At 40.8% G+C, this 21,439-nt stretch overlaps 2 protein-coding genes across 2 annotated transcripts; both read left to right on the forward strand.

Moving 5' to 3' along the window:
• Window positions 1-7,310: 7,310 nt before the first annotated feature.
• On the forward strand, window positions 7,311-8,255 carry LOC126502040 (olfactory receptor 10C1-like). The gene has a single exon (XM_050142798.1). The coding sequence runs from the start codon at window positions 7,311-7,313 to the stop codon at window positions 8,253-8,255; it is 945 nt and encodes a 314-aa protein (XP_049998755.1).
• A 7,584-nt stretch (window positions 8,256-15,839) lies between these two features.
• Window positions 15,840-16,778, forward strand: LOC126502169 (olfactory receptor 6N2-like). The gene is given in 1 exon segment (XM_050143010.1): window positions 15,840-16,778. A coding segment is annotated over 1 exon segment (939 nt).
• The last annotated feature ends 4,661 nt before the right edge of the window (window positions 16,779-21,439 follow it).

Below are 21,439 nucleotides of genomic sequence, written 5' to 3' on the forward strand. Positions count from 1 at the left end.
TCTTTCATAGTTTAATGTCTTCTAAAGACCATGATAAATATACAGACCTGAAGACCTCCAGGCTTTCAGTCATTTGTTGAATTCATCTCTAACCCAATACTTTTAATATTCAGAAATCATTTCTTGTGTTAGGAATCAGATTCATGTATGCTACTAAAATAATAGATGTCAGCAAAGTTAGGTTCCATTTTCTGCAGCAGTTTATTGTATGTTCACTTAAATTATTTTACAGACTCTTCCCATTGGTCTTCCATGTGGCCGTTACTTTCAGTTGCAAATGAGGCCCCCAAAACTAAGGGAATTGTGTATAATTTTTTTAAATGATAAAGTGTGGGATTAGAATTAAAGTGTAGGGGTTTTGATGGAATATTTTGTGATATATTCGTTTGTAGATTTTAGTTTCTAGTAACACCCGAGAGTCATACATGTACAGACAAGAAGGAGTGTAAAGATAGGTAATGATTGGAACCTTTTCTGTTATAAAAGGATGTGAGCTTTGTTTTCATAAGATATGCAGCTTATAACATGTTCTAAAAGATCAGAAAAGAACACAAAATTAGCTTAATTGGCTTGATTCACATTGTATACCTCCTCCCCCCACAGTGTGTGTAATAAAGAGTCAATCTATTTATTGAACTTGATTTCACTCCTTTGTTGCTAGTGCCCTGATATTAAGCTTGGATTATTTTCATCATACTTTGCACTCAATATCATTTATCGGAGCTTAGAATTACAGTCCAAAACACCATAAAAGTCACAAAGTGAAATTACTTTTATGTTTTAATAAAAAGGTTGAGGCCAGGGAAGGTCTGTGGCTCACAATATACTGGAGTTAGCTAGTGGCAAGGTTTGGATTCACACTTAGGCCTGCCGGGATGTCAGTCTAAGTCAACATGTTGCCTAGTATAGATACAAGAAACAAATGTATTATTTAGGGAAAGTCTCTGCAGAAGGGACTCCTACAAAGTCTCAACTTAAAGTAGCGACTTTGACATCTTGGTCTGTGTTCCCATGATCCTAATTAGGGCTAATTGAAGGAAGTAAAAGGAGACAACGAGGGCCTCCCCAAAGCTTCCTACTATGACACTCCTGCGCTGGTGATCTCTGAAGAGAAAATGCTGATAATTACTGAAGTTGAGGCCCCAGGTCATTAATTGGGCATTGACTTCCACCTGGGAGCCATTCCCCTTGCTCTGGCTCCTGGCTTCCCCAGCTCAATTAAGCAACTCGTTTGTTTTCTCATTAGGAAACTTGTTAGTGTTTCACTCCGTTCCCTCGAGTTGCTCTGGAGAAAAGTTTGTGGGAGGATTTCTGAAGCTGCTTCAGGTCTGCCTCTCTCGCTTCCCTGTGAGACAAATGCTCCAACAGGATGTGTTACATCCATAGTCAGCAGTGGGGTCAAAGCTCCTTGTCTTGAAAACACAATATGGAAACAAATGGTTGGTGTGACTAGAGATAGCAATGGTCAAGGCAACTGTCTGAGACCTACTGAAAAAGAGGGAATATTGAACACTTGCTTTGAACATCCATTTATAAACATGTCCAGGACCATTGCATGCTGTTGCGCCTTTGTGCAGAGAGTCTGGTGCATTCTGGTCTCTTCTCTCTTTGTCTAGAATTTCTATAGTCCCTGAACATTGGTGCAGCTTCTTTGTTGTCCACCAAGCACTTATTTGAGTGACAGTTCACTGAGGAAAGACAGGTCATGATACAACCTCATTCCTCATTTATCAAATAGAAACCCAGGGCTCCAGTTACTTAACCTGTAATAGACACCAAGTGTAGGAACAGGGTTTTCAACTACGACAGATGAAATGCTATTTGTAACTCTTCATTCTTTAAGTCCATTTAACCAGTCACCAGGAATTTAACCAGAATGTATATATTTATAATCGTCAACTTTGTAGTAGCAGGAGCAATATCATTTATACAGTGTTCGCTAGAGTGGCGGTATTCACCAGGACACAGAGCCTTAGGAAGACCCCGGAATTATTATAACATTAGAGAGAAAAATGATGCCTCTTCTGTTAATGGCCTAGTTCTGAGAGTGGAGAAAAGGACATCTTGGATGAATAATAAAGGGAAGACAGGAGATTTGTTCAGTAAATAAAAGTATTCTATAGTGAAAAGCACATATAAGGTTTAAGCATGGCACTTAAGATACTGGATTTGGAGGCTACCAGAGTAAATCAGTCTATTCATCCTCTGGCCATCACTACTATCTGAGGTTTCAGTCAATGCCATTGTCTAGGCCTGAGGTCTTTGTCTTCCTGTTTCCATGATGATAATGGGTTGCATGTCTTTCCCAAATGCACCCATGCCCATTATCTATCCCAGGTAGGCATGTGTGCCACTTTCCTTCAGACTGCTTCGGTCATTGCTGCACAGCCCTAGCAAGATGGGAACCCATCAGTCTTACATAAAGATAAAACAAAATACCCCAGAAAACACTAACTTCTCTGCTTTCAAATAGATAAATGAACAAACCTCATATAAAGGATCACATATAAAAATGATCAATATAAGGTGAAGCATATGGGAATAGGAAGTAGAGGCTGGAACTTAACAACTCTGGCCTTCCCTATGCTCACCTGGTGTCCCCACCATTTTCTTCTCTGAGATGACTCATTTCAGCTCTCTTTTTTTTTCTGATGATGGAACTGAAGGCCAAGGAGGGAACAGGAACGTCTAAAAGAGGCACAGCTTCTTAGACAGACAGAATGTGGCAGAGACAGACCGCCCTGTGAGTCTTGAATACTCTTTATATTTCATCAAAAGTAGTTTGAATTTCTGCAACATACCAGTTAATGTCCACTGGTTCTTTTGTTTATTTATTTATTTTGGTGTGTGTATGTGTGTGAACATGCATGCATGTGTGCACATGTGGAAGTGAATGCTGTTTCTCTATGTGTTTTCTGAGCACATGTAGAAATTAAAGAACAACTTATAGGAGTTGGTTCTGTCCTTTCACCTTGTGGTTCTTGGAGACCAGATTCAGGTTTTCAGGCTCACCAGCCAACGCTGTTACCTGCTGACCCACCTCTTCAGCCCCCTCTCTGATTTTACACTCCTTTACACATTCTTTTTAAAAGTCAGTGCCAGTGATTTAAGGCAAATAAAAAAATAGTTCTGAACTTCCCACAAAGAAAACACACATTCATTTTTAGATGAATTTGGCAACCTCTGCTACTCTATTGCAACATTCTTGGCTTCATTCCATTGTTGCAAAACACGTGTTGGGCGTGGAAGACTTTTCAGATTCTCCCTATTTTAAGAAAGTTTGTTATGTGATTGCAACACTGTTTTGAATGTGGGACATTAAATGCTCTAGGCAAGCACTCTGCCCCTGAGATCTCTTTCTAGGTAAAACCCTGTTTTAAGAAGGGAGGACCTGATGTAGGCCCAGTCAGATGGTCAACTTCTGAATATGCCAAAGAGGAGGGAAATATCTCCACACATATACAGGTTTTGCCTCCTTTTAGTTAAAAAAATTCTGGGGAAAAACATGAACCTCTTCTGAAATACGTTTCCTTACCCTTAAAATATAATAATGAACTGAAACTCCCACAAAGATTAAAAGAAATGAAATATGCCAAGTGGCTGACCATGGTCTGAGCAGTAAAGAGGGTGTGTAGGTGGTAATAGATCCCCTTTCCTCCAGACACAGGGCAGATAGTGTTTAGAGATGGGATTTTAACATCACTTTCCGTGGCTTAGTCATTATCTTTAATAGTTTTCCCCCCTTATGTCTTTGAATTTTTCACTTGTCTTTCTCAGTCGTGAAACTTTATTTTATTTAAATATTTTTTCATTCTATATACCAACCACAGTTCCCCCTCCCTTCCAGTCTCCCACTTTCCTCACTCGCCCACTTCCCACCCACTCCTCAGAGTGGTAAGGCCTCTCTTGGGCAGTCATCAAAGTCTGGTATACCAAGTTGAGGCAAGACCAAGACTCTCCCCGCCTGCATCAAGGCTGAGCAAGGTATCCTACCACAGGGAACGGGCTTCATTAAAAGCCAGTTCCTGCATCAAAGATAAATCCAGGTCCCGCTGTCAGGGGCCCCACAAACAGATCAAGTCAAATAACTTCAGAGGGCTCTGCTCAGTCCCATGCAGGTTCCCTCCCCAGCTGTCAGTCCAGTCCAGCAGATCCTATTAGCTCATATCAGTTATCTCTGTGATTTTCCCCATCATGACCTTGACTCCCCCCCCCTTCATATAGTCCCTCCTCCCACTCTTCAACTGGACTCCAGGAGCTCAGCCCAGTGCTTAGAAACCTTGAGCTAGGGAAATTCTCAGGAATCCGCAACGATGACCCTAGCTAGGATGCCTAGCAACAGCACAGAGGTTGTTTAACTGGCCTTCCCCTGTAATCAGATTGGTGACTATCCTAACTGTCATAGAATTTTCATCCAGTAACTAATAGAAACAGATGCAGAGAGAACTCTTGTGTTAAAGTATTTTATACATGGAAAAGTATATATCCATATGAGAAAGACACTACTTTAAATTTTTTATATATAAATTCCATAAAGGGGATTCTTGCTTAATTTACATATATCTCACGTTTATCATGTAAATGGCAGTCAAACTCATAGTGATTCAAGTTGATCTTTTCTTTTGGGCCGAGGTGTTTAGTGAAACCCTGGGCGTTCTTGTCATTCTTACCTATGCAAAGTAGATACCATAACATTTTTTTCTCTTTACTTTTTGTCTTCCTAATTACAGTTATCTCAACCTGTCTTTGTTGAAAAGTATTTGTGAAGACAAAACAATACCTCCCGAGAAGCACACTCCTTGGTGATACCCAAAGGATGTGTTGAGCATCTCTTGGATCAGATTAATTCATCATTAAGGTCTATACTCAGTGAAGAGCATGAAGAACTTGCAGTCTTACTACGGAGTCTTCAGTAGACATCCCACAACTCAGGGAAAGGAACACTCATCACTGATTGCTAGAGCAGGACACAATGTCATCACACTACTGTGAGCACAATCATAACAGTAAATAACATGCCTATTTTATTTTTAATAATCAAGTAATCCACAAAAGGTAATATGAATGAGGGTTTCTCCCAAACCTAGTTTCTCCCTCTCTGTGCTTTTACATTCACTATACTCACAAAAAAATTTAATAATGTTTCTTAGAACTCTTCAGTGTTTTCTTCAGTGAAAGCAAATTAATGTAAGTATTTCTATACATCCTGGAAGATTTATATATCATTTCAGGAAGGGCATTCTCATTTTGATAAAGAAAAAAAAAAACTCCTTTGTCTTGTTTGGTTGTTTTATTTATCCAGTCCCCTATTGTGGATCTCTTGAATTGCCTCTGGTCTTTACAATTATAAATAAGACTAAAGGAAAATACAAGATGAAATCCTAGAAATAGGATAACCTGGTTTAATGAAAATAAGTATGAAGTTTACATAAGTATTGTTAACATTCCATTCAAAGTATGTTATATTGTATTCTTACACCTAATACATGAAGAACACCTGTTTGATTACCATCTTTCAAATCAAGTATGTCTGTGAACTTCTAGGTCTTTGTCAAAGTAAAAACATGAGAGGAATACCAGAATATTGCTCCAGATTGAACACACCTTATTTTGAGTTGGCTAATATCTTTTCACATGTTTCGTATTTGTGGGTTTTTTTTTCAGTTTAAAAAAACTATTTCTATTTAAAGTTTATTTCTCACACTACAAATTAAGCTTCTTGAGAAAAGAAATACCATCCTCTGTACTATCTTTACCCTAGCATAAAATACAGAAAGCAGAAAGTGGTCCATTCGATGAATGAGTACTTCCTGTCACAGTGGTTTAGCTGCATATGCTATCACTTTGAACTTTGGTTCATATTTTTTTTTCCTTAGGAAACAATGTTATGAACAAATATGCCAATAAAAGGGATAGCTAGATTAAAAAATTACACTTTAACATTATTTTACACAACTATTTATCTCTTCCTTTGAAATCATTTCCCACAGCCTTAGTTTTGACTGTCTCTTACTGGATTATGAATTTACTGATGAAGGCATCAGTCCTGGGTGCAAGATGAAGAGTAATTATCTGAGAAATAGAACTGGCACGTTTCACTTCTCTCTGCCCAACTCGTTGCTCCAGAGGGACTTTCACTAAGAGCTCATGACACTGACAGTCACAGGGAACACCCACAAGGAGCCTCTGGGAAAATGGACTTTCTAGGAGCACTGGATATAAGTAGATAGCAACAGAAATTGCTCTGAGGAGGAAGCTACAGCTTCTAAAGCCATCAAGGGACCAGGTAACAGGTGAAGGTGGTAAAGCAGGTATGTGATTATCAAAAGAGAATTAGGCAAAAGCTTTGATCCTCTCAGGGTGCAGCAAGAAAACTCAAGCAAAATTAGACTTGACGCCCACAAAACTCACAATCATTTTCCAATAACATCGGGAAATCAAAACGTATATGAGTTTCAGAAACGAACTGCCAAGTGTTTTTATTCTTCCTTTCAGGGAAGAGGAAGTTGGTTAAGTGAAAAATCCCCAGTTCAGACTGTACAGCTGGGGTGTGTCGGAGCAAGGGGATGCAGTCAGTCTCTGGCTGACGCAGTCTCTTCCCTGCCTGGGGATTCTGACTCACGCTTTTCTTCTTTGATAATTCCTGTTGCCTGTCACTCAGGAAAACCCACTTTTAAAAGCTGCAGTATGAGTGTTGAATGAATAATCATTACACAGAATGGGCCTGATATTTTAGGGAGCACTTTTGGAGTGTCAGCCCCATTTTCATGCCCAGATTACCTAATCCTTCCCTTTCCCTCCCAAAACAGTCGATGAAGTGTAAGATTTCCTGAGAGAGGTCACAACCTTTAAGTGGCAATCCCTGACAACAGCAAAATACCTCTGGTTATTTTATCATTGTAAACTAGCTGCACGGAGTCCTCAGAAAAGATAAAGCTCATAAGAAAGACTATAATAGAAAAGCTCCTTCTCCCCTTTTATTGGCTAGGGAGAATTGAGTTGCTGGACTCTCAAGAGTTCAGTACTAGAACATACACAAAGATTAAACAGGGTCAGGAGTTGTCATTTCTAGTCCAAGCCCAGCCACCTACTGATGTTGGGTCATTCAGCCAATGATTTTGCCTTGGACGGGAGGTAGGGAAGGGGAGGTGCAGTTTCAGTATGAAAACATAAGGGATTTAATTAGACCATCTTCAAGCTCAGTCGTGTGCTCACAGTTGCTGTTCCTGGCTCTAGGAATATTGCATGAAGAGATGGAGGATGCCGAAGTAGTTCGTCTTGCATCTTAACTCCCCCTCCTCCTTGGAATCATGGACTGTGCTAACCACACCTGGACCCACACCTTCATCCTTGCTGGTTTCAGTCCCTCTGGCACTCTGCGACCTCTTGCCTTCATGGGGACCCTGTGCATCTATCTCCTCACACTTGCAGGGAACTTCTTCATCATTGTCCTTGTTCAAGCAGATTCGGGGCTGTCCACTCCCATGTACTTCTTTATCAGTGTCCTCTCCTTCCTGGAACTCTGGTATGTCAGCACCACAGTGCCCACCTTGCTACATACCCTGCTCCATGGACATTCACCCATCCCGTCGACTGCATGCTTTGTCCAGCTGTATGTGTTCCATTCCTTGGGCATGACTGAGTGCTACCTGTTAGGTGTCATGGCTCTGGACCGCTACCTGGCCATCTGTCGCCCGCTCCACTACCATGCACTCATGAGCAGACAGGTGCAGCTGTGGCTAGCAGGTGCCACTTGGGTGGCTGGCTTCTCAGCTGCCCTGGTGCCTGCCAGTCTCACTGCCACTTTGCCGTACTGTTTGAAAGAAGTAGCCCATTACTTCTGTGACTTGGCACCACTAATGCGGTTGGCATGTATGGACACAAGCTGGCACGCTCAGGTTCATGGGGCAGTTATTGGTGTGGCCACTGGATGCAATTTTGTCCTCATCTTGGGACTCTACGGGGGTATTCTGAAAGCTGTGCTGAAGCTGCCTTCAGCTGCCAGCCGAGCCAAAGCCTTCTCTACTTGTTCGTCCCACATGACAGTCGTGGCGCTGTTCTATGCTTCTGCTTTTACTGTATACGTGGGCTCGCCTCAGAACAGAGCCGAGGGCACCGACAAGCTTATCGCCTTAGTATATGCCCTTCTGACTCCATTCCTCAACCCCATCATCTATTCCCTTCGCAACAAGGAAGTGAAGGAGGCTGTGAAAAGGGTCAGTGACAAGATCAGGACTTTGTTGAGGGAAGCCTAATTATCTCTTTCGGCGTTACCCACATCCTGGGCAAACGTAAGAATCAACTGGTTTGCTAATCATTTTGCAGAATCAGAATCAATGCCAATAAGATTATCACTCAGTTTAGCACTCACTGTACTGCACAGACCCACTCTTTCTTGACCTATCAGAGATGAAACAGGTCAAGGGAAAGGAGTTTTATCTTAATCCTTTCTGATCTGATGGTTTCTTCACCCATCTGATGCTACAGTGGATTAATAACTTGCATAGAGGAATTATTTTTTATTTTATTTATTTATTAAAAATTTCCACCTTTTTCCCTTCTTCCATTTCTCTCCCACTCCCCCCATTCCCACTCCCTTTCCAGTCTTAAGAGAAGTCAGGGTACCCTGCTCCGTGGGAAGTCCAAGGTCCTCCCCCTCCATCCAGGCCTAGGAAGCTTTGCATCCAAACAGTCCAGGTTTGGTCCCCAAAAGCCAGTACATGCAGTAGAATCAAAACCCAGTGTCATTGTCATTGACTTCTCAGTCAGCACTCATTGTCAGCCACATTCAGAGAGTCCGGTCTGATCACATGCTCCATCAGTCCCAGTCCAACTGGCCTTGGAGAGCTCCCATTAGATCAATCACACCGTCTCAGTGGGTGGGTGCACCCCTCGCAGTCCTGACTTCCTTGCTTATGTTCTCCCTCCTCCTGCTCTTCATCTGGACCTTGGGAGCTCAGTCCAGTGCTCCAATGTGAGTCTCTGTCATAGAGAAACTATTTTAACTGAATTTATGACTTTGACTTTTTTGTATTGGGACAAATGAAAAAAGTGAAACACGTTCACCCAGTGCCTAGCTTTGGTTCTGTCATTCTCATATCCAGACAACCCCAAAGTGTATGGCTCAGAACTCACGAGTCTCTCCAGGATAGTGGGTGCAGTCAGCAGGCGTGTCAACAGGGAAATAAGGCCAACTCAGGCCTGCAGCAGCTTGTTTATAAGAAGGGAATCCCAACAGAGTTTAAAAAGGAGAAAACAAGGGTGACGGAAACAGTACCATGACTGCATGAGTGGCGATTCCTGCGGAGCAGGGAGCTCCACTGGTCGAGTCCAGTAATCTCGAGTCACCGTCCCAGGGCCACCTCAGCAGGATTTAACTTTCAGGGAGTGGCTGAAGACTAGAACTGTTCACCTAGTTCCCTTTGGCTCAAGAGCAGCGGAGTTGAGCATGTTGTCTGGGCTCTCTTTCAGTGCCATAGATATTATCTTAGAGTGAATTTGAAGTCGTCCTTATAGGAGGAGCAGAAAACAAATGACAGGTGTCTCAGGAAAGGCGTGCCTGTAAACAACAGAAAGGGAAACACCGCACAAAGCTGTGGAGTCAGCACCAGCCTCTGTTTTAAGCTTGACAGGACCGTTCCCTTCCGCCTCTGCACTTTAGAGATCTGTGAATCCCGAGCCACCAGCCACCCACTTAGGGGTGGTCTGGATATTAGAATGACGGAACTAAAGCCTTGGCAGAGACTGGGGATGGTGTGAATATGTCTCATCTTTCTCATTCTTACATATGCCCCACTACAAAACTGAACACAATGATTTTCTAATACTCTCCACACCAGGATTGGTGATTATTATGTCCATATATACACAGGTGTGTGAGTATGTGTGTGTGTATGAGTTGAGTTGAACCTGTATCCCAGCTCAGCTTGGGATTCACTGTATACACCAGACAGGTCTTAAACTCACACAGCTGTGCAATCATGTCTAGCCTAAAATACTCTGTAAAGTCTTCGTCTTATCCCACTGACTAAGGATTATTGTTTCACTGTTGGCACAACTAAGTTAGAAGGATTTCTGGAATTGCCATCAAGAGCCGGACTCAACAAGCTGTCATCCAGATGTCTAGTCGACCCTGGCAGAGTCACCTCAGCCTTATCTCTGTGTGAAATCTCAGTGGTTGGCAGGGATAGCTGCTCACATTCCTTCCAGCTGAGGGAGTTTCAATTCTAGGATTGCAGCACTTTGAAAAGCATCATGATCCAGACTCAGCAGAGAATATTCTGATTATCCCGAAAAAAGGAAATTTATTGGTCAAATTCCCACAGTTTTTTTTTTCCCTACTTATTGGGGAAAAGTATTTGTTTTCTGGTTTCTCTTTGTCTTAAAATGCCTGTAACAGAATATTCTAAAATTCCAATGATTAATAAATGCTCGAATTGACCTTGTTACCTCACAGTGTTAAATAGAAAAGAGGTTAAGATTTCCTGCATTGGTTCAAATGTTAATCTCATATTCACTTGCTTTTTGAGCTTAGGCAATATATTCAAAATCTCTGCCTCAAGTTTCTTAATCTGTAAAATGGGTGCAGTAATAGGAATCTTAGAAACTATATAAATGTTATAGTTTTACATTTCCCACACCCAGTGACTGCTTATCTGTACACTAATCTCTCCTTTGTGGGGTATTATGCAGCCTAGTTGAGGCATTCCAATGAAGCATCTCCTCCTGAGCTGTGCCTCATGTCCTCCTTGTTTAACTGGAGGATTCAGACAGGATCATTAACCCTATGCTCTTCAGTGCTGGGAACAGCACTCCATTCTTTCACTATTATTTGAGACCCCCATCCTTTGTCTCCGTTGCCTCTAACTTCACATAGGCTACCGACTGTGATTTCCAAAGAATTGTTTTCTGTGTTGTTAGCACTAAAGATCTTCTGGGAGCTATTTGTCCTGGTAGTGACTTGCATCACTGTAATTAAGTCTATGGGCTTCCATTTCTATGAGGTTCATGCTCTGTGATAGGATAGGATGCTTACGTATCGGCTGTGGAGCTAGAACTAGTCATATCACAGCCGAGGAAAGCAAGGAATACCATACCATGGATTTTTATTCGTTTATATTTGAGGATAAATGAGTATGTGAACAAATAAACAGACTTTTTAAAAAGTCAAATAACTGTAGCAAATATTATAATACTCTCCTTTAACTCTCTCAGGAGAAAATGCCTTTCATAAATCTACTCATAAAACTCTAAGCTACCTTTGCCTTTTGTTGTGCAATTGTTTTATCTCCTAACCGTCTTGGGGTCTTTCTCCTTATAACGTAAGTTGAGGCTATCATCACACAGTGCTTTTTAAAATATGCAAACAGCATTTATATACTTCGTGTATAATGTTACTGGATCTTCAACCCTCTACATGCCCTTTGAGTGGCCAGACAACACCTCAGGGATCTGGAATCTCTCAGGCTGTCTCTGGCAGGAAGTGTTGTATATTTCATTTTGTACAACAAACAGCATCCCATTTTACGAGTGCCTAATGTGATGTATGGAACTAAATATCCATGTCAGCTCATAGCCACCTTGCCAATGTGAATAATGACTCTAGTTGAACAGACAGGATGAAAAGGTCGGGACTAAAAGTGAACACACCAATCGCAGTAATGCTTATGGTAAGACCAGCATTCCTCATGCAGGATATTTGTACTTTGTCTTAACTTTAGTACATTAGGTAGCAAAGAAAGGTGAAATTAGTAAGAACCCTGTTCACTAAATGCAAGCCTGGCAAATTAATTTTCAGAATGACCTATGACATCATTTTCATATTTATCAGGTACATTTTACCTGTATCTGATAGTATTTTTGTAACCTATAGGGTGCAATTTTAAAATAATGTATTATTTACAAATACAGCGTGATAAATTTTTAGAGGAAGAGAAACTTACAATCACGTAAACTCATGATGTTTCCTCATCTTCCTTAGCTGTTTGCAAGTTTCCGACAATGGATTTTGGTTTCATTCACCCTTCCCCACATCCTCCCAGTTCTACTCTACTTCCCTACACAACTCAACTTTGCCTCATCTTTATTCATTTCTTGAAAAAAAATTAAACCCATCAAGTTCTGTTTGTGCTGCCCATACATCCTTGGATATATGGCCTTCCACAGCATCTTGATGGACCTGTGAGGGGCTGTGCTCTTAAAGAAAACTGTCCCTCCCCCCCTCAGTTGCAAATAGCCTCAGCTAAGAGTAGGACTTGGTATTCACCCCTCCCCTCCATGCTGGGATTTGGTCTGGCTTGATCTTATACAAGTCTTATGCATGATGTCATAAGTGATGTGCGTTCATATGTGCATCTGCCCTACTACGTCCAGGAAACAGTTTGGTGTACTCATCCACCAACTCTGGCTCTTAGGGATTCTCTTTCTCACTCTTCTTAAATGTCCCTAGCCTTATAAAGCATTTATTTATTCACGTCTAATTTTTCATAAGCATTATTGGAAAATTTACTAATGAGCTGATGAGTTTTGTACTTAGTATGTCCTATCTCACATAAAATTTTTACATAGATGATTTTAAAAGCCATTCTTTGTTTCTGATTTTAACTTATGGTATACATGCCTCTTCCACTTGATGCTAGATAGCATCTCCTACCTCTATGCTCAAGTATTTGACCTCTATGCTCAGGTATTTGTATCTGATTAGTAACCTGAGAGACATGAGATATGGAGTGTATAATCTACTCAGCGGATACCATGCTTTCAGACTTATAAATGGAGATATCACATCAAATGTAGAAATGATGTGCAGTTCTCAAAGCTTGGCTGACAAACATGGAAATGCGGAAGGACAAATGCGACATGAAGGGAAGGTGAATGTCAAAGCATTTACCTTGCTACTCTGAGTAGCCCCAATGTTAATTTCAGGGTTCAGATAAACCGTGGTCCCTTGTTTGGAATTGTAGAAAATACAGCATTGTATTGAAGGATTGCTGCAACTTATCTATCCCAGTGAATAGTCGGGTATTTCAGAGGTAGTAAGATCTAGAACCTGCCCATCATGGAATTCTATTAGCATTTAGAAACAATGTGTGTTTTATGCTTTGCTCTCCAATGCTATGCTTCCCACAGGAAGCTTTTAAAGTCTCAGGGATTTTATGTATTTTATGTCCACTTAATGTGATTTGTTTCTTTTTTATTTTTCTTTTTCCAACATAGTTTTTTTTTTAATTTGGTTATTTGGGCATTTCACATAATACACCTTGATCACACTCACTTTCCATTACTCCTAGGTTCACACCCACTCTTGTAACCTCTTTCCAAAATAAAGAGGAAAGAAAAAAAAAAACAGTACTGTCTTGTGTTTGCTCATATACTCAATGGAACATGGTCAAGTGCCCAGTGACCAACCCATTAAAGAAAACTGAGTCCTTCCCCATCACTACCCCTACCAGAAGCCATCAACTATGGAGAGATACACTCTGGCATCCCTACCACAATTTTAAAAGTTATTATCAATGGCTTCCTGTCTAGACTTTTTATTTGGGAAGAGGGATGGACCCTTATCAAAAGTCCTCTTGGACATCCTGCTTGGCCTCGAGCCATGGACATCCTACGGCTATCGTTCCACAAGACATAATTATTTCCTTCTCTTTAGGTTAATTTAACAACTTTGCACTTATCTCTTGCTCTGAAATGAAAAAAGTAAGCACCTTTAATTCAATTACTAAAGTCAAATGTTTTACACTCACACTCAATGGATAAATGCGATTATCTTGAATTTATTTGGACTCTGAATCTGAGTACACACTTGGAGACAGTACTCAGCTGAGGTCAAAGTTCAGGTACTGATAGAAGGAATTTTGAAAAAAAATGAGACTAGAAACATTTTATGAAAAACCAAGATTGTCTCATTACTGTGTCCAGGGTAAAATGGTGGTGGATTGGGTTGAGTACTGGCAGCAAACCTGCTGCTGGGGTTATAAAATACTGTATTTAGAATAGCATTTTAGGAGAGCCAGAAGGGTTGCTCAGCAGTAAAGAAGGTTTGCTGCTCATACAGAGGACCTGAGTTTAAGTCCCAGCATCCAATTCTGGCAGCTCATAACTGCTTCTAACTTCAGTGCCAGAGGGTCTGGTGCCCTCTTCTGGCCTTTGGGGACACCCGCGTGCCTGTGCACATAAACATAGACACACGTATTCACAATACACATAAATCAATAATTTTAACAGTAAATTAAAACTGGAAATAGTATTTTCAATAGTTGGTAAGCAGTGGTTGGAACAATGAACTAATTGTGGTCACTCTGGTGTCGGGTAATAGTAGGAGGCGTGAAGATGGAGATGTTCAACAGAAAAGGATGGTACCTATGTGGGTTAGGTTGCTAGATTGTAAGGCAAATGGTGAATAATGACAAATATTCTGGCCAATAGGTTTTCAAGAGGCAATTCTCTTCCGGGATCCCCAAATTATTATTCTCCATGCATGGATGAGGATGTGAGAGTTGGGTTGTTTCTTTAATGACATGTAATATGGTCATTGCAAAACAGGCAATATCCCTGGGATTTGATCTCAGAACTCCAAAGTGAAGATTGCAGGACTAAGTTGTTTGAGAAACATGTCTCATTTGACTCACTTTTCTGAGCCCAACTTCTTAGCCCAGGGGGATGCATACTGAGAGGTAATCATAGCAGCCCCAGGGAACATTCATTAAGGAGTCTGTGAGAGACCTGCACTTCCAGGAGCATGCTCTATAAGGATGGAACTATCTCGACATAGAGATGATGTCAGGAAGGATGCGACTAGTTCTCCTGTAACCAAAGCAGCGAGGTGATGGTTGGAGTTGGCACAGAAGAGGTAAGAGTGGCTGAAGAAGAGAAGTAGGGAGCAACATTTACCTTTTCTAAATAATTTCCCTGGGAGTATGGGAGTGGCACTCTAGGGACATTGATGTAGATGATGCATCTCCATGCTAACCCAACACACATCAGTCAATGACTGGAGAATCACAGACGAATAACTTGTAAGGAGCTTCACGAACCTCTAACTTAAACTTCTTCACTTAAAGAAGTTCAAACAAGGAGGAAGCCATGGTCTGGCCCAAGGTTTGCTTTGAGTTGCTAGTAAAACAAATTTAGAAATACAGTCCCTGAAGAAGGTGCCCTTGGTGCACCTCCCCGAGGCCTGCTTAATACTGTCTCCTTCCTTCCTATCTCCTGCAGAATCCTGAAGTTTGTCTCCTGTTAGGATCCAACCAGAAAAAAATCCGGGAGTCTTCTTGATTATTCATGTTGTGCCAAATACGTAACCTTTGAGAAATTCTCCCAAGATAGCTTTTTTTTATTAATCAATCTTTTCCTCTTTCAATCTTTGATGAGAACTTTGTTGAGTTCCAAGAGACTCCCCCAGTGAGACTTAGCTCTTTGAAAAAGCAAGTCTCTTTTTCCTACTACACTCTGGTCATTGGAGTCAGTATATAGTACAGGACATTATTTCATAACATCATGGGAACATTTCCTTAGATATGGTAGGTGGATGAGAGAGAATTTTCCTACCTCTTGTTTAGTTTTTATTTTTTGTCTTGCTTTGTTCACACAGAAAGGAGAAAATTCTAGCCTCCAGGCTCTTCTCTCATAGTCTATAATTGGTGGTTCATGGAGAAAGAAACAGATATTGAGCAAATCACTCCTGACTTCTAGTATTGACTCCTCTTTTATAGACTAGAGGGAATGTATTGGGTAGACTGTGCTATTTCTTTGCTTGTGTCATCTCATCTTTTATTTCAAGAGTAAAAAGCCTAAAGCTGCTCATTTGGTGCCTTGATCTCTCATTCCCAGGAATCATGGATCATGTTAACCACAACTGGACCCACACCTTCATCCTTGCTGGTTTTACTCCCACTGGTACCCTGCAACATCTTGCGGTCTTTGGAACCCTGTGCATCTATCTCCTCACACTTGCAGGGAACTTCTTCATCATTGTCCTTGTTCAAGCAGATTCAGGGCTGTCCACTCCCATGTACTTCTTTATCAGTGTCCTCTCCTTCCTGGAACTCTGGTATGTCAGCACCACAGTGCCCACCTTGCTACATACCCTGCTCCAAGGACATTAACCCATCCAGTCGACTGCATGCTTTGTCCAGCTGTATGTGTTCCATTCCTTGGGCATGACTGAGTGCTACCTGTTAGGTGTCATGGCTCTGGACCGCTACCTGGCCATTTGTCGCCCGCTTCACTACCATGTACTCATGAGCAGACAGGTACAGCTACGGCTAGTTGCCGGTACATGGGTGGCTGGCTTCTCAGCTGCCCTGGTGCCTGCCGGTCTCACTGCCACGTTACCCTATTGCTTGAAAGAGGTAGCCCATTACTTTTGTGACCTCGCACCAGTCATGCAGTTGGCATGTGTGGACACAAGCTGGCACGCTCGGGTTTATATTACTGTGATCGGTATGATCAATACATGCAACCTTGTCCTCATCTTGGGACTCTATGGGGGTATTGTGAAAGCTGTGCTGAAACTGCCTTCAGCTGCCAGCCGTGCCAAAGCCTTCTCCACCTGCTCCTCCCATATAACTGTAGTGACTCTGTTCTTCGGCTCTGCCTTCATTGTCTATGTAGGGCCACCAGAGATCCGAGCTGAGGGCAGAGGCAAGCTTATTGCCCTGGTATACACGTTTCTAACCCCTTTCCTCAACCCTATTATTTATACCCTTCGCAACAAGGAAGTGAAGGAAGCTGTTAAGAGGGTTAAACAGAGGATTAAGGCTTTGCTGAATTGACTCTATAGAGTCTACATATTTATAATTGACCCATTTGAAAATTGCAAGATCTAACTGGTTACTTATGTCAATCTTAAACTAGATGTTTCGATAATAATATGTGAAATAGTCAATGAAAGTAGTCCTTGATAAGAACAAATCTAAAACCTGTTGGAGAAGAAATATGATCCCTGAATCTACTAATATGGGAGTGGGTGAGGACACAAATTTGAGGAAATAAACACAGCAAAATAAGTCAATCAAGTTCAGTTTATTTTTAGGGAGACAGAAATTGAAATGTGTTAATTTCTAGGCTGCTTATGGGGTTGCAGTTCAGACTGGATTTTGGAGAAAGATCCAGAAGATATTGAGATTAGTTACAGGAAGATTGGAAGAACACACTGGACACATGTTGAAATGGCGAACAGTGAGCTATGATACAGAAAAGCAAAGTACTCAGAGCTCAATGTTCTTGAGCAACACCGTGATCAAACACGTTGAAAGGAGAAGAGACTTCCCCTAGTGGAGGTGGGAAACAAAGGTGCCTCGGTGACTGGAGGTCTAAGTAAGTAAGCAATACCGCCATGCTCTACGCTTTACATTGGAAAGCAGCAAACATCGTGGACGCATCCTCCTTTGTGAGAAACTACCTTGTGAACCATGAAAAGCTGCAAAAAGAGAAGTCGGAGCACTTTCGCCTCCCTGTTTTCAAGCCCCTTACAGGTCTATTTTATTTTATTGTTTGATAATTTCATACACACATGTAATGTGTCTTAAAGACAACCATCTCCCACTCTCCTATCCAATTCCTTCCTATCCCCCCCACCACTTCTCCTTCCAAACTTTATGTGTTTTTAACCTTTTTTATTTGAATTTTTATACAGTGTACTTTGATTTTATCCTCCTGTTCCTCCCCTATTCTCCCTACGTTTATAATGACCCAACTTCATATTCTTTCTCTCTTCTTCTTCTCCTTCTCCTCCTTCTTCTTAATCTTTCTTCCCTCAGAACGTCTATTGTCCTGAGAATCAAAAAGAAACACAGGTTTCTGTGAGCCATAGACTTTTATGGACCCATCTTCCCCAGAATGCAACCCTCAATCAATGGTGAATATGGCCTACCATGTATTTTCCAATTTGCCTGGTTTATGAAGAACTCATGGTACTTGTGAATTTTTACATTGTGTATGGATCATAAAATTTCTAGCAGTAGTGTTCTGACTTCTTTTGTCCATTATATAACAAAAATACCTGAGTGTTATATTTAAGAAAGACTGACAAGCATGGGTAATATTGATCTCACATATCTAACAGATTTGTTTCAATTTGGCTAGCACTCACAACTGTTTAGTGAGAAGATTTCAGATACTATATAGTTTATATTTTTTTAAATTTTTTATTTATTTATTAAAGATTTCTGACTCTTCCCCGCCACCGCCTCCCATTTCCCTCCCCCTCTCCCAATCAAGCCCCCTCCCTCATTAGCCCAAAGAGCAATCAAGTTTCCCTGCCCTGTGGGAAGTCCAAGGACCACCCACCTCCAACCAGGTCTAGTAAGGTGAGCATCCAAACTGCCTAGGCTCCCACAAAGCGGCAATAGTTTATATATTTTTATCCATAAAAATGGAATAAACATTTCTGGAAAAGTAATAATCCGTTTAACATTATTTTCAGTTCATTTTTCTTCCCTTTTAAAGAGATGATACGATTAATTTTTTATTCCATCTTCAGGATGCTTAAACGACATTTGTTCCTTGATTTCTGTCCTCTTCAAGTTTTATGAAGTTGTCTCTGCCAAATCCACTCATAGAGAGTACACTGTGTATATATTTTTTGTGTCAGGATGTAGCAATAGAAGTCACTAAAAATGAAAATTTTAAAAGTATGCCAATCCAAAGAATAGAAAGCTTGTATGAGAATAAGTCTTTTTTTTTTTTCTGTGCATTTGGGAAGCTGTGGTTGCATGCTTACTTTCTGGGAAAGACAGAGTTTTTTCTCAGGGATGATTCCAATTGATGTTATTCTCAAAACACTAGAATAAAGTAAACGTTACTTAAAATAAAATGGTATAAAGGTGTGTGTGTGTGTGCGTGCGCGCTCATGTGGGTAGGTGGGTGGGAGGTGGGAAGTGGGAGGATGGAGGGTGGGGTTTCTGTTGCTTATGCATATACATAAGTTTTGCATCCATGTATGGACTGCCAAATTCTTGATTCACATACACTCTTTGGGCCAAATAAGATCTGGAATCTGTTTCTGCAGGCATGTTTCTACCAGAGTAGAACCTTAGGCATATTTTCCCATACTAGAAATGGTTGCATTTGTGTTACAAAGACAAAGTTGAGTACTTCTTATAGAGACTGGAAAACTGACAACTCAAAAGTATTTACTATCTGGCTCTTAAAGAAAAATAATTGCCTGTCCCTTAGTAAATGTATATGCTATTGTAAAAGTACAGACTGGGAAAAACTGTATGAATGAAGTTATAATTTCAGAACAAACTGTATCCTAGGACAAAATCAATGAGTTATTGCATACTGATGCATTGGCATCCAGCATGGCATCTGCCCACTGGTGATTCTGAGCCCTGACATGGAATCCATCAATACTTTGTACCAGGCCTTTCCCAGCTCTGTTTAGTTATTTCCATGCTTTCTGGCCTTTTGTTTTCTTCTGTTCTCTTGATCCCAGTCCCACAGACATATACTGTATACACTGGGGAAAAAACTGACTTTGATTACATGCTATTGACTGCTTCCAAACTTTGGAAGGCAATGCTAACAGACATGGTTATCACAGGCCCTTTGTGCTTTATTTACAATGCTGAGGCAGGTATGTGTGTAACTGAAGGCACAGTTTTGGATACTCTGTCTTAGTTTCCTTGAAAATAAATTGAAATAATAAGTATTATTATTACATTACAGAGTGACTGTGAAAATTGTATTAGCTTATGCATGCACTGGGCTTAGGGAACTACCTAATAACCAGCCAAAGTTCAGAAAGTAGATTTTTAATTGGAAAACCATTAAGAATCCATATCCATTCTTTATTTCAAAAGTAGTAGCTGTTATTAGTGAGGCTTCTCAAAGAAAAAGAAATACCAGGAAATCTTAGACTTTCTCTTTGTTAAGGAGTCACTAGAAACAGGGTAGCGAGGGAGCGAATGAGTTGGATGAATTCCCTGAAACTACCTCTCAGGAGTAAACACTGTTTCCACGAGTCCCCCAAGAAGCCCAAATGGGCCTTATTCTCACTTGCCTCTGAAACATGCGGTTTCATGCTTCCTTGTGCCCCAAGTGACCTAAAACTTGTTTCTTTGTCTTGAGGGACCGTGGTTGTGGGGATAAGACTCACGAAGGAGGAGAAAATGTTGTTCAATCCAGCCTTCATCTATTGCACACACAGAGCCAGACAAGGCAGAAACAGGCGATGTACAGTGGTTGGTCAGTTAACTGGGGCTTAACTAGCTGTAAGGATCAGGGATTGAACAGGTGGGAATAATGGATTTGAAAGCAGATACTGTTTTAAGATCCAGGGAGTAGGATCCAATGGAGAGATATAACTTATACAACTGCCTTAAAAAATCCATCTTTGCAAACTTTACAGAATCAGATCACAAAGGGCATTAAAGGTCAGCTTGGCTCCTCTCCTTCCCAATCCAGTGAGAGATTCACTACTGTGTACTCTGTAGAGTGGGTGATGGTGCAGGCAAGCTACCGTGCAGATGGCATAAAGAACAGGTTTCTCTAAGTTCTTGCTTTTCTCAGGGACAGGTGTTCTTGGTAAGTACCTAAAGGTAAGTACCTTACCCAGCATTTTTAATGAAGGTATTAAGCATCTTTAGGGGGAGAATTTAGGGACCAGAAGTCTTCAGAGTGGTTCTGAAAAGCATCTCATGCTTACCAGACCTTCTTTGACATTAACATACAGCTAGCTTTAGACAAGGTCATTTGTAGAAAGAACACTATCTAACAAACAGTCCTTAGACAGAGCAGATAATTAGACATATTTCTTTTATTTATTTGGGCTGGAGGTATAAAAAGGCAGGAGTGTAGACAGATCAGGGAAAATTAATTGGAATATATTGATCTTAAGATGCAGACAGGATAGGGATTCTGTGTGCAGGTGCAAAGGTATAACTTAATGTGGGTATAGGGGGAAGTAGCATCCAAGAAACCTGAACTCCGTGCTTGTCCTTTCCATCTTTTATTGGGGATATTCCTTAATTAGCAGAGTGTGTACATTCTCTCAAAGATTTACCGAATTTGTAGAAAAGATAGACTTATTATAAGGTAGCAACTCTATGTTAATTAGCTACTCTAAATAATATGATGTATAGAAGGAATAAAGAACTTTTTCTAGGAAAGTAAAAAAACAAAAGACTTCATTAATGAGCTAACATTTGACCTTATTGTGAAGGATACAAGAGGTAGGTCACAGAAGGGGAAAAAGAATGAGAATTAAATCAGAAACTAGTGGTCAAGAGGGGCAAAGTTACCCATAAAGCAATAAAGCATAAAATACTCTTTTGACATCCATCTCTTGTAATTAGGGAGGTGAATGCATAGTTTATGACAAGATTTAAGAGGAATCTTTTAAGCAAAAATTGCTTTGCATGAATTTTGCATTTTCAAACAGAAAATCTGTAAGTTTATCTCTGTATGAGGGCATTAGGGCTGGGGGGCA

This window comes from Alexandromys fortis, unplaced genomic scaffold (genome assembly GCF_014885135.2).
Source record: "Alexandromys fortis isolate MF-2015 unplaced genomic scaffold, M_Fortis_MF-2015_v1.1 scaffold_51, whole genome shotgun sequence".
NCBI classification, from domain to species: domain Eukaryota; kingdom Metazoa; phylum Chordata; class Mammalia; order Rodentia; family Cricetidae; genus Alexandromys; species Alexandromys fortis.